The 14,222-nt window shown below is 40.0% G+C and overlaps 1 protein-coding gene across 1 annotated transcript in view; it reads right to left on the minus strand.

Annotated features, from left to right (window-relative positions):
- myo1d (myosin 1D) overlaps positions 1 to 14,222 on the minus strand; it is a 118,687-nt gene that overhangs the window by 45,373 nt on the left and 59,092 nt on the right. Inside the window, exons 17-18 of the mRNA XM_004556795.4 lie at positions 1,746 to 1,969; positions 360 to 498 (exon numbers count right to left, since the gene is read on the minus strand). Of these exons, the coding sequence (XP_004556852.1) occupies positions 360 to 498; positions 1,746 to 1,969 (363 nt within the window). The remainder of the gene's footprint in view (positions 1 to 359; positions 499 to 1,745; positions 1,970 to 14,222) is intronic.

Here is a 14,222-nt window from a genome sequence, read left to right on the forward strand (position 1 = left end):
TCATGAGCGATGATCAGACTGATTAATGCCTGAATCCAAAAGAAAATAAACCAGGGTTTTAAGTTTGGATGCAGGCAGTATTATTAAACATTGTCTGATTGAAGAGTCAGCAAACAATGAATGAATTAAATCACATGTTTAATACCAGCAGGGTACTCTATTTTTCAGCATTTTATGCTACAAACTGCACAGCATTGAGGTTCAATAACTATGTCTGATCTGGATTTCAGCCACAGAGAAACAGCAGCTGATGCAAGCTGCAGGAGACAAAGCCTGCATGAACAAAGCTAGCATGGCCAATTTCACTCTGTAAAAGATGTCTTTTTCATGACTGGACTCATGCTACCCCTCCTACTCACCAGATAGTTTCCTTCCCAGGCCCGTTGCAGCCCCAAATCAGCCCTCTGGCCCTTCAGGGCCTCCAGGCCGGCTACCTTGGCCCTCACCTGCAGGGTCTCCTCTGGAGATAAGCCTTTGATCAGTGTCCATGCCCACCACCTGGAGATAAACGCATCCAAAAACACACACACAGAGCAAACTTAGAACGGAGGAAAATCGAACTTTCTATATAAAGGATGCTGCACAGAGCCTTGTTACTGTAGTCGGGTCAGTGGGGTGTTGCAGCAGGACTGCAGTCGACCCCGTCTTCACTGTACTGTATTTACTGACAGCCAACATAATTCTCTAGGAGGGTTATTTTCTCACTGTGTCCGGCTTCAAATAGAAAAAAGGCAAACAAACAGACAATGGGATGAAAGGAAGTGATGAGCCTTTGATGGAGAAAGAAAAATCAATGCCCAGTGTGAGCCCAAGGCAGAAGGAAACATGTGTAAGTTGCTTCAAAAAGACTCATCTGGATGTAAAATAACACTGGAGGGCATGTGTTGTCTCCTGTGGTTGGAGTCAGATTTACTTTTAGTTCAGCCAATTTAGGAAAGCGATTTTCTTCAAAAGAGAACAATTTAAAAACATTTTGTTTGAATAAGGTTCAGCTTCTGTTTCTGTTCTGAACGTATAATACAACAACAGTTGGTCATCATTAAAAGCTGATATTTGCTTCTACAAGTTTAACAGTTCATTTACTCTTTTAAACTTTAATTTCGTCCTGTGGTTTGTTTCTTTTCACAGAGAAAACAAAGAAAGCAAACTTAAAGTGAACCATAAGCCTTATAAGAATGTTCTGTCTGCCTGTTGGCTAGATGTGTTCGGGGCAGGAGCAACAAAAGTCAATACAGGAAGAAGGTGCTGTATTCAGAAATAGTGGATAACAAGGAGAATTTACTCCTAACATTCATATTTGTTTATGGTGAGAATGTGATCCCACCTCGATCTGCCACATGGACGCTGCAAGTCTGAGCTAAAGATCTCTCAATAGCCACGTATGCTTTGAATTCTGGGAGTACACAAACTCTAAAATAAATGTTAGGTGTGCAGATTAAACAAACTGTACCAACTAGCTATAAAATTAACCAAGCCCTCACCTATATCCTCTACTTATAAACCCAGCCCTAGACACATTTGGCCAACAAGCAGGTTAAATGCTCTCACATGGTTTACAAAGATGGATTCTGGTTTGCTTGTAGTTTTTTCTTTGCGAAAACAAAACAACAGGGAAAAGTTACAACTCTGCAGTCTAATCAATTATTCCAGACTAGCATAAACCAATTATAGGAGTAGAAACACACTTACATACATGATGGGCCTGTTTAAAAATCTATCTCGGCAGATGTTTTCTTGTGGAGTACCTGCTATGGATGCTCTTGAGCGCCTCTTCAAACCTGCGCAGAACCTTGGGGGGCGTGGGCCACTTCACGTGCCTGCCATGATCCTTCATGGATCGCACGTTTTTGAAGCGACGGTTGACCTCACGGATGTAAGACTTGACCTTGTAGCGTCGGTAGGCCTGCAGGATGGTGAGGGCAGCTCGCATGCGTCTGTACCGCATTCTGGCTATAGTTCCTCTCCACACCTGAAGACAAGGGTTCACATAAAGAATACATAGATATAATTTTATTGCAATTACAGTACAGATCTCCACATAGAAAGTACTTTTAAATGCTTTATGGCAATCCTCACTCTGGGTTTTATGGCTTATTATTGCCTCTCTTTCTGCTCATAATGCAAAATGATATTTTGATAACTTTGCAAGGAAACTCCATCATTTGGGATGACAGGCCAAGTCTGCCTTTCATAGAAAATCCAATCCATCTCTATAGTGAGCTAATAAAAACCTTCACATCGGATTTAAAACTACATACTGTATGTTACAAACATAGTCTGGCTGAAACTGCTGTAAAAATGAAGGAATTCTTCACAGTAGTGTAACAGTGGGCTGTTTTTATGGCTGAGTGGTGTGGATTCCTGTGTTTGGCTGAGAACAGTGTAAAGGTTTAACTAGCAATGGGCCAGACACTCCAGCATCGATTAACCAGTTGTAGCCAGAGCTTATCTGCAGAGTACTAGTTAAAATGTTCAATACAGCAGCATTTTTGTAACCATGGTTTAAAGGAGCAATGGAATAGGGACAAAATGAACTTCTACATAAACAAGAACCTGAATTCAGGATGCGTGGCTGTAGCTGCACATTTTAAAGTGATAAACTGTTTATGGAGACTACGGCGCAAACACTGAAATTACTCTGCATTACCAACCACACTTTAAGCCACACCTTTTCACACTGTTTTTCGAATATGTAAACTAAACCAACAAATGTAAAGTAATACTGTGATGTATTTTGATTTATTTCTGTATAGTGTGAGTGCAATCCCAAAAGTAAGGTTTCCAAAGCGGTGGGGATGTAGAGAAACTGTTCATACGGCTGTTCGTCACACTGTTGTGATTGGTGCTTCCTCCACTCTCAAACAAGCATGCTCGGCTTCACTTGGATGCTTGTTTGGGCTTGGCAGACGTTGAAAATGGAGCTCCCGTTTTCAAGGGCGAAATGTGCGCAGTTATTCGATTTTTGAACGCAAAAGGCGTTAAACTGTTTTGTAAGTGGTGTAGAGAGTTTACAGCAGTACGAAGAGGTAAAAGATGAGGTTCAACGCTTCCTGAAGGACATGGCGGCGAGCTGGTACGACATGGGCATTGTAAAACTGGAACAGCGCCTACAAATATGCATCAACTGACATGATGATCATGTAGAAAAAGAAATAATTCAACCTTTAAAATGATGTAAATATTATAGAAAATAAACAGTTTTTGCATTTCTAAAAAAAAATAGGAGATCTTACTTTTGGGATTGCCCTCATATATCCAGGTTCCTCCAGGTTTTTCCTAAATGACTTTTTACTGACTGTATACTGGTTATATATTTAAAATAAACTAAAACAAACAAACCTATGACTGACAGTAGTGTATATACTCTATACTCTGTCAAATGACAAATCAAACTGAACTATACTTTAAATCAGCATTGGTTTTCTTATAGTGTAGTACTACACAGTACAAAGAGACTCAGACAGCAGTGATGTTGCTTCACCAGAACCACAGGAACAAAACATTTTTAAATTGTGGAGCAGAAACAAGCAATTGTGTCAAAAATGTACCTGAAACCAATATTAATAATTTAATAACAATAAAGTAAAATGAAAAACAAGCAGGGAACTGTCAGAAAGAATAAGGAAAATAGCCCCCCCGCCTTTTCGTTCAGCAGACCTGCAGTTTCACTGCAGTTACTTTAAACCCTCCTGTATCAGAGACCACATCAGGGATCCTGCTGTACCCTCAGACAAACACTGACACGCGTTATCAATAATTTAAAACACTGTCCAAAGCTTCAACTTCGAATGACCTAAAATGGCCTTCATGTGAAGAAACAACTTCCAACATTTTGCCCTTTTATGGACTGCAGCAGGTTGCCTAGCTCATGAATCCATGATAAAAATGAACCGTAAACACGTGCAACCCACTGCACTTAAATATGAATCATGAGGTCTTCATAGCAGCATTAAATTCACTTAAATACCGCTATAGTAGCTAATATATAAGCACATATTTCAAAGTGTCAAGCACCATGTTTTTAAATTAATAATTTTGTTGTGACTCACCATTACAACTCATTAAATCTCTCATTTGTTATACATTTCTTACTGCAATGTTTAAACAGCCTTTATTCAGTCTAAAGAAGCTAAAATAAGGACCTGCCTGTAACCAAACATAGACTGAGTGGCTATTAGACACTCGAGAACATGAATAATAGATGTAAGTGGGGCCCCAGAGAACCATAACTCTAAACTCGGCCTCACTAAAATCGCCACCATATGTCTTCCCTCCCTCTTATAGACACATACACAGGCATGCATGAAGCCTCTCAGTTTATTCCAGATTTAAGTGGCTACATTGTGTCTAAATAATCTTTCATCGCCAGTAATCCAGTGTCACAGACCTACAAATTTAAGGCAACACTGCAGACTGCACTGGAGGCTCTCTAGCAGATATCATCTGAGTGTAATGCGCAGTAATCATAGATATCATGAATATTTAATGGATTCAAAGTGTGGGGGAGGCCGGTGGCAAAGAAAAGGATTTGTTGCATTTGCATATTAAAACTGTGGAGGTGGTAGTTTTCACCTGATGAGACTAACAAATGCCAGAGAGGAAGATAAGTCATGCACTGCTGGACTGCAGCAGAATAATTAACCGCACCAGCTGAAAATTGTTTTATATCTAGTGAAACATTTTCACTTTTTAACTAAAGCATGTAGAGAATGGTCTAGCTTAGAGTGCTGACTTAACCACGTCATTACTTACAAAGTGGAAAGAGGGTAGTTATGAGCAGAAGCTGAATCACATTTGGATCAATGAGGGAAAGCTAGCATGTTATGTAATGACCACAGTGGCTTGATCACACTCTCTTTGTTTAAAAAAAAGGAGGGTTTAATTAGTATTTTTAATCCTCCAAAGTTTATGCAGTTGTACATTATGCCCATTAAGCTGAGATCAGCCGTAGTTAGCTAGAAAAAACGGAATTATCAGCTCCCCAGATGTTACTGTAAATGATGTATGTTCAAGTATACTGAGCTGGTTCCTGTCCACAGTAGATCTGATTCTTTATATGGCTGTGTTAATTATTACAGTGTAGCTTTGATAAATGCCATGCCCCATATCAAAGCTATTCTTAGTCCAAACTATTGTGATGCAAAGTTTGTAGGTTTTATGTCTCTGCTGTTGAAATTCAAATTTCCATCCACAGATGTCGTTAAAGAGAAACACAACATCGTCTTAAAGCTGCAAAACTGGATTACTTTTCCAAAACAGCTCAAGAAAATAGATCCAAAAAGGGGGGGGGGATAGCAGTCTTTATCTTTTGACACTTGTGTTACATAAACGTCAGACGATAAGAGCAAACAGTTTTCCTCTATTGCTGTGTCATTTTACGGCTTAAAACCGTATCCTCTGTTTTCTCCATGCTGCACTGTCTTTAATACATAATGCATGAGAGTGAGAAAAGGAGGGCAGCTACATAGTCATCACTAATCGACCCCTGAGAGGACTCGCCCACGTGCTCGGGGTGACGGTGGTGGGAGGAATGAATGGGCTTCAGCGACGGCGGCTTCCTCGCGTCTCTGTGAATGAGGTTAACAGTTGCTTTCGTCTGAATTCTGAAGGGGCTCAGAGTGTTACGGTGAATTAGGCAAAGTTTCAGGAGTGGGCACTGGGTCAGACATTACTGTCAAAACGTCCCTGGTGTGAATGCAAACCAAACTATGTGCATTTAAATCAGAATTACCACCTGACGACAATATCTTACCCTCTTTATATAATGTTTATTTCTTCACCAACAAGAGGCTAGAAAACGGCTTTTCATGTTGAAACTCATTTTTCATGGATGTCAGGATTGGCTCATTTCCACTTCAGTTGTGTGCTGCTTTTTGACTATTGCAAAGATTTAATTTGAACAAAAGCAATTATTAATTCATTTACAACTTTTGTTAGAACTACATTTGCTTGTACTGGTTTGTCTTTATGTGAGATGAGGTTTGCCTTGTCGTGCATAGCAAAACTGAAAAATAAATACTGAATAGCTACAGAGTATCCTCCGCTGTAATTATGTTTAGACTTTATAATAGCAGTCAACAGCTTAAAACATCATCTTTATATTCTTTGTTTACTGTCATCTGTAGCTGCTGTATGGCAAGACTTCTTATTTATGTTGTAATCTATTAGTGCATGATTATAATTACAGTTCAACATTATATTAAATACTAATTCACTCTAGATAACATTAGTCAAGAGAATTCTGTTGTTACCATCTGCAATAATTCATTTATTGCATTATGGCTCTGTTCCAGGACCATCGACCTAGTCTATGGAAAGGGGCAATGAGGGATTTATGGTGCCATGGGTTTGCAACCTACATAGATGTTTGTGTGCAGTTGGCTGAAATGTGTGTCGAAACAGGAAAGGAAAGAGTGCACAGTTCACCATGTAGAAGGAAGAGCTCAGTCAGACCTGTAAGTGGAGACTTAACATCGTTTTTAACACTTTAGCTCTTTGTATAAAACTTAGATTTTCTCTGCAGCTAGCTGGAGCAACAGTAGCACATGAGTAGCTCACAGACAGACTGTTTATTTGGTCTACTAAACTGTCACCCTGGTGACAGAAAACAGCCACAACCACCTTCAAAGCCATGCATAGGCTCTCCACACGCCTTATTTAAGCCCCAAGGTTGTGAAAACAACAGAAGTGGGCCATTACTGTCGCTATTCTCCTCCACCTCTTGAGTTGTGTAACCTGTGTCACTAGAGCCACAACCAGATTAAAGGCATGAGTGTATGATTGTGTTGTTTCTTTAACCTCCATTTTAATGATCTATCAAATCAGATGCTCACTGATAAAAGGAGATGTTAGAACAGTTTAAAAAGATGAGACTTTCTAAATGACCAGTGCAGTTGGTATACTGAGCTCTTAAGGCGGACAGCATGAAAAGGATCATATGCAGGTGGGTTGTAAAGTGGCTTGCAGATTAAATGGCGACTCTGGGCAGACTAAATGTTGTGTGCAGTGCAAGATTTTCCAGTTGTATGTGTTGAAGGAGTACACTCAGTATGTTTTTCCCCCATTTTATTTCTTTTTATGCACACCAAAGCCAAAGTAGATCCATGCTCTGATGAATTAAATTCACTGTGTGTTAATATTTACAAGGAGACTTCTATAGCATTATATTTATTTATTTTTTCCCTTCTATATAACAGCTGCTTCTTGAATATGCTACTTTATATGTTTCGATTATGTTTGTCTCATTCTCTGGATGTTTTATGAACCCGTTTTTAGAACTGCTAAATCTTTGTTTTTAAAAAAAAGAAAGAAATACACAACAGACCTCATTCATTAGCAGTGTGATGTGCTCTTCCTGCTGCTTCCCTTTCTGTCTTGTCTATGTCACATTGTGATATCTGACACCCCACACAGTCCCGGCCCATATGTGCTCACATCATACACTAAGTAACAAAGCAAAAGGTGGCCAAATTAGAGCGTCGGTGTAAGCCGAGTTGAGATGTTGCCTGCCTCATATCCACATGGTGCACAGGCCTACGCCAGATCAACAGCTGTGTTTATCTAAGCTACAAGTCACTAATTACATTGTAAAATACTGGGGTTGGAGGTGAAAGGCAAAGCAAGAGAAATAAAATGTAATAACTAACCAAGAATCAGACAAAAGGCATTACCATCTCCTCACTGGGGCCTCATTAAAGTGCATGGCAGGTAAACAGATCTGAAAGTTACGATGAGGCCATCTAGCTACCTGTACATGCACAAACACACCCCCTAAACACATTTTCTGCCCCTTAAACAGTGTAGCAGGCTGGCTGCAATGATTGTGGCAGTCTGATGAAGATGACACTCTGGGGATTGTGGATAAATCAGGCCAATAACAAGGCCCCTGACGGTCTGCCCCCTTACTCTCCCGGCCAATAAAGCCATCTGATCATCCTTTCCAAGGCTCTGCTTTCACCACGCTTTGGAGGTTTGGATTTACGAGCTCATCAAAGCCAGATTGGGGATCTTTGGTTGCAACAAAGTGGGACAGAAAGCTGGGGTTTTATTTGAGGGGTTGACTTTATGGAAATGAAGGCTGAGTAAAAGCATTTACAAATCACATGTGCAAGGGCGACCGGTGAGAGCAGGAAGGCTGCTGTTGAAATGTTTAGTAGAACACAGACAGGGCACATTATTAGCTGGCAATACTGAATGTCTTTAATCTGAAAGTATTCTGTAGTGCCAATAAAAGGCCTATTAACGGAATTGGACTGCAGCGTTGGCAATCTAAAAGGTCTAATTCAAAGCAGGAAAAAAAGACAACCATTCCTCTTGTTGTCACCTAAACACAAAGCGTGACAAAATTCCGACATGGAAAGACAGATAGGCCGGTGCGCCACACTTCACTGCACTGACGAATGCCTGAGTTTCCACATCCTCCGGGGATATTGAGCTGGTTTTCCAGTGACATGCTCGATACGCATGTTGGGTTGGAGGGGGAGGGGTGAAATCAAGAGTGTGTGACAGAATTTAGTGAAGCTTCAAACATGCACTGTCCAGAGGCTGTCACGGGAAAACATTAGGCTGAAGCTCAGGTCAGCAGCAATTATCATAAATCAATAGAGTGCTCGAGTGAGCAGCTCACTGCTCAGTAAAGATCAACGGCACAATCCAGACACCGATTCCTCATTCTTTCAATCCAGAACATGCTGTCATTTTAAATTTTACCTCTGGCTAATGTACACTAATGATGTGAAACAAATGTTTTCAAACTCAGTTTAAACATTACAATCTCACTGAGAGAGACAGGACTGAAGAGTACATTGAATATCTCTGCAAAGCTGATGCATCATTCAGATGGACTGGAGGATTATTGCCAACGGACAGCAGTATGAGCTCAAAGGAACACGCAATAAAACCAGCTAATTGATTCATTTACTGAAACCACAAGGTGCTCAAAGCTAATCTACAGAGCATTAATGCAGATCTCATACAAATGAAAATTTTATCAAATTTCTAACCGACAATGGAACCAAAAAACAAAAAAGAAATATCAAAATATATTCACACTTTCTGACTCTCCTGATTTTCTGAACTATCCAAAACTTTTACATTTACTTCAAAAATAGTCCAGAAATCTTATGTTTTTCTTTCACGTTTTATTTTTAGTAGTGGAAGGTTTGACATCTTTTGTCTTATCCAGTATGTAACATTTAGCCTATTCAGTAGTTTGTTTTTCACCCAAACAATGTCATTTGTGTTGAAACTGAAGATCATTAACATCAGTTCTCTGTTAATTATAACAATTAAATTCAATCAAAACAAAAATAAAAAAAAATAACAACCTCGAGACACTTTATAAGGTAAAGACCCTACAATAATAGAAGGAAAACCACAACAATCAGAGAACCCCTATGGGTGAGCAATTTGCGTCAGTGGGAAGGAAAAACTTCCTTTTAACAGGAATAAACCTCTGGCAGCATTAGGCTCGGGGAGTGGTAGCCATCTGCCACGACCGGATGGGGATAAGGGCAGGAAGACAGGATAAAGACACGCTGTAAAAGAGAGCCAGAAATTAATAAAAACTAATAATTCAGACTGGTGTATAAACACAGGGTGTGAAAAGACGGGAAGAAGAAATACTCAGTGCATCATGGGACGCCTCCAGTCGCCTAGACCTATTGCAGTGTAAGGTCTGTGTAAGTGAAGGTCTCCTGATCCAGCCCTAACCACAACTATAAGTATAATTGTGTCCTTCCGGTTAAAAACAATTCAAACCAGCTTTTGGTCTAGCTGAAGTTTTTCACTTTATGGAGGTGATCTCAGTCTGCTTCCAAACCAACTCTAAACCACCAAGTGGTTTGTTTATGTTAAGAATGTGATCCCGCCTTGATTCGACAAAGTGTACACGACAAGTCTGAGCTAAGCACCTTTCCGTGGCCACATATGCTTTGCATTCTGGGATGCAGCAGACTCCCATAGGAGTGCAGATCTCCCAGATAAATAATAAATGGCAGGAGTAAATTTTCCATTGTATACACTAGTCCAGAACACAGCACCTATCTATGCAGACATTAAGCATGTGGTTTGTATTGTATTTTGCACAACTCTGTTGCTTGTGAAGCTCGCACACAAGAATTTCACTCACATGTGCTGTACCAATGTACCTGCACATGTGATGTGACAATAAAAGTGATTTGATTTGATTTGATTTGTAGGCAGGGACACATTTTGGTTTGCTTTAACTTTTTCCCTGAGAAAAGAAACCGAATCACAGGAAAAAGCTACAAATTTACAAATTTGCCAACTGATTTGGACCACATTAAACTATAGTGTGAAGAACCCTTTAGCGTGTTAGTCTGAGACACACATGCACTATTTCAAACCTGTTTCCTGGGTGACTAAATATGTACAACAACCAATTATTAATAATCATGAAAAAAAATCAAAGTATCCCTGTGTTTCTTTCAAGTTCTCGTGGCAGGATATAAATGAAAACAGTCCATACTGCACCTTTAATTGGCAGTTATTTTGAAATTCGATCACTTTCAATCTCTGAAAATGTGATTTTGTGTTTGATTTGTTCAGATACTTGTGTCAGATTTTCCCTCATTAGCCTCTTAAATTCTTTCCACTATCAAGGACCTGTGGTTTGTAATTTGCCATGTTTTAAAGGCGACAACGACAACAAGGCTACAGGGTGGCCATGTCTGTTGCATCTCTAATTTATAACATTTTCAATTTCATTCAATGATGGGCGTAGCTGCGGGAAGTTTATTGTTTTTTTTTGTTGATGAGTGAGTATAGGGGTGGGATTTAATAAGTTTTCTTCGTCCCACTCCTTTTTCAGGCAAGTTTTGTTTTTTGTTTTGTGTATTTTATGTTCAATATAGGTATTTGTTGTGCCTGAAAATGAATAAATAAATGAATGAATGAATGAATGAATGAATGAATTCAAGTGAAATTAAATTAGTGAGAATTAGTGAGGATACAGCCAAGTGGAAAATGAATCTGCCTGTGAGCCACACTTCAGTTGCCATGGAGAAAGTTTTCACATTATCCAAAAGCATTGTGGGCTGTAAGATATTTATAGGCTACAATCAATCTCACAGCCTTGAATTTTATCCATTTATTTTTTAAATCTGGCATTTCTTTAAAAGTCAGCTTCATAGTTTAAGGAGGTTTAAAGATCAGAAACTTAGGTACTAAATAATGAATAACATGGAAGTTTGAGAATATGATATACTACAATATAAAATAAAGACTTTTTTGCCATATAACCAGTGTCATATAAAAAAAGACACATGAAGAGTTTCATCATTACAGGTTTCTCTGAGAACAAAGGAGGCACATTTCTTTCAAACCCAGCGGTGGGATTGTTACAAAAAAGTTAAACTTTCCTTTGATCAGTTACAGACAGCTGCACTGAGTTTTGTGGAGGTGATAGCTTTCGATGATAACTAAAACACTTTGCAGGTTCAGATAGGATCAAAGGATTACAGATCATGTAGCTGCTGATGTCTAGAAGAAGACAGATCAGTTCTGGGCAGTTAAACAGAGAGGAGGCAGTGTTAGCCTTGCACTAAGTAGCCCACTATTCACAAGAGGGCTATAAAGGAGGGCTCTCCATGTCAGAGTCTTCCCCAAAAAGACTTAAATTATTGCTGCACTTCTTATTGCCTGAAGACACGACTCACCCAACGGGAAACGGTACAAAATAATAAAATAAAGCTCTTTATCCTTTAAAGATATTTTCATTTAGCTCCTGCCCAGACAAGCCCCCTGTGGCTGCGCTGTTAAAGCTGACTGCCAAAGACATAACGCTCGCCACGTCTGATAAACCCACTGCTATGGAGAGTATGTAAAGCTTTGGAAAGCAATTAAGGCGGAAGCTCAGAATACACGAGAGGGGGGTGTCTCTTTTCTCGTCATTGTCCCTGCTCTGACAAACGCTGACAGGTACTGTGATGTGGATGGCTGAGCTTGAATTTATGAAATATTCATTTTAACAGAGTGAAGGTGGGGGTGGCCTATGTATAATTTATAACATCTGTATTTATGTTGAGATGTCATGTGCTTTTTTTTTGGGAATCTTCATGCTTTCATTTCTCAAAGTGGTAAAAATCAGATTGCTTTCAATGTGGCAGGCTTCAGTGTTGTCAGTGCAGGACTGCACAGACATGGATGCAGAGCAATCACTGGTATTGCGCTCAGTAGCACAACACAAGCAGGAAGATGAGGCGAGTGTGAGCACGTGAATACAGGGGCTGAAGGGTAGAGGATTAAATGAAGCAGTAGAGGACTTCTTGCCCCTCCCCCTGCACCAGTCCATTCCTCTAGCTACACCAGGTTTATTGTACATTATGGTAATTTAAAGGAATAAAGCAACAGCACAGACACAGAAAATACAATGATCTCCCGATTCCGACCAGCAGCATCGGCACTATGAGCGGCCACTCAACCTGTGTTTAGGAGACTGTGCAGATTCACAGATTGTAGGGGGATTTTTTTGTTGTTTGATGGAGCAAACTGAGTGGTTTTATAATAAATCCACAGAGCAAACGGAGAAACAAGAAGTGTGTCTGAGCCGCAGTCATACAATGACAGCCCTGGCACTGTGGTCTCGACTGGCATAAGGCAGTCTGGTGTGCCAGGTGCTGATAAGGGGATTGCTTGGCACAGCAGATCATACTCCGTCTGGGATGTTTGTTTGAGTAACAGCGTGGTACATACAGGAGTCAATTCTGCTGTCACACCACTATTTGATTTTGTGTGTCACTGCATGCATATCGCATGAGCGAATGGGCATGCGACTGTGTGTTAAGCGCAAACTGCACGCCTAGCTTTAATGCTGACAGAGGGCAAGATTAAATACCCCTCTTCCACCTCAGCAATGCTGTGATGTTTGCTTAGGTGGGGAAGCTTCAAATCCTCTGGGCTTTCCCTTCATTATCAAAGCCTGCTTATCCTGTGAGATACAAGATAAGATTCTCCTGAGGGAGCGGTTGAGCCAACACCCGTCCTGCGAGCTTGTGGGAAAAGCCTGCAAAGGGTCAAACGGATCGATAAGGTCAGCCAATCAATCCTGTACAAAAGTTAATATGGCTTGGATAACCCTTTCATGTCTGAGAGGTTGGAGAGAATGTTTGAGAAAGGTAGGGATGAAAGCAACATGGTGCAAAGGAATCTGCCCACACGAAGGTAATGTAATGACAGGCTGGGAAAAAGCGCGTGAGTGCCAATCACATGACTCCAAATGTAGGCTATAGTCTGTAAGATGTGTGTAGAGTGTGTACACACTGCACGCCCACAAACTGCTGACAGACTGACAGTATTGCCGTTTGGCTGTCAATCAAAAGAAGCATTTTGAAGCATCCGGGCGATTTGCATTTCGTGTCCTCAATTTGATACGCAGAAAGAGCCACAGTCCACATTCTCAGACTCATGTCTTTATCTATCAAAGTAAATGAAAAAAATAACAAGTTGTACTCTGCACGCTAAGCCGACACGTGTCAGCGAATGCGACGTAATCACAACAAGACACTGACATTCTCGCCTGAAGGAGGTGTCATCAAACCGCTGACGCATGAATGCAGAGAAACACACACCAGCAATCAATATTCATAACAGATCATTTGCAGCATATATAGCTGGAAGAAAAAGCAATAAATACTGATTTCATGTGTTTCTTTTGTCCCATCAACAGTCTAAAATCTGAAGTTATTTAACTGTAATTGTACAAACCAGAGAAAAGGCGTCGCATTTGAGAAGCTGGAACATGCATTTGGCGTTAGCTTGACAAATGACAAATTATTGCTGTTAATCAACAATATATTAGTCAACTAATTGATACAGCAGCAGGAGGCAAAGCTTGCAGGCGAGCCAAAACAGGAAGCGCAGAAAAGAAATGAAAATAAAAATAAATAAATAAACAATTGGTTCAGTTTTTTTCATTTCAGTTCACTTTTCATTTCAATGTTTAAATGTGTGACACGGAAGAAGGTAAACATACAAAAGAATCCAAATCACTTGATCAAGAAATATTGAAGAACAGTTAACTCATTCTTGCTATGTGTTTACGTCTCCCAGTATCAGATGCTTGATCCACAGACTGTATAAAAAATGAACACAACCTTTTAGCATTTGAAAAGTCAAGTGAAATCAATGCACAGTGCTTTAAATGTGCATTCTTTTTCATGACCAGCAGTGAGTCACATGAGTCCATATGAGGTTATAGTCTC

The sequence above is a fragment of the Maylandia zebra genome, linkage group LG8 (assembly GCF_041146795.1).
Source record: "Maylandia zebra isolate NMK-2024a linkage group LG8, Mzebra_GT3a, whole genome shotgun sequence".
In the NCBI taxonomy this organism is placed as follows: domain Eukaryota; kingdom Metazoa; phylum Chordata; class Actinopteri; order Cichliformes; family Cichlidae; genus Maylandia; species Maylandia zebra.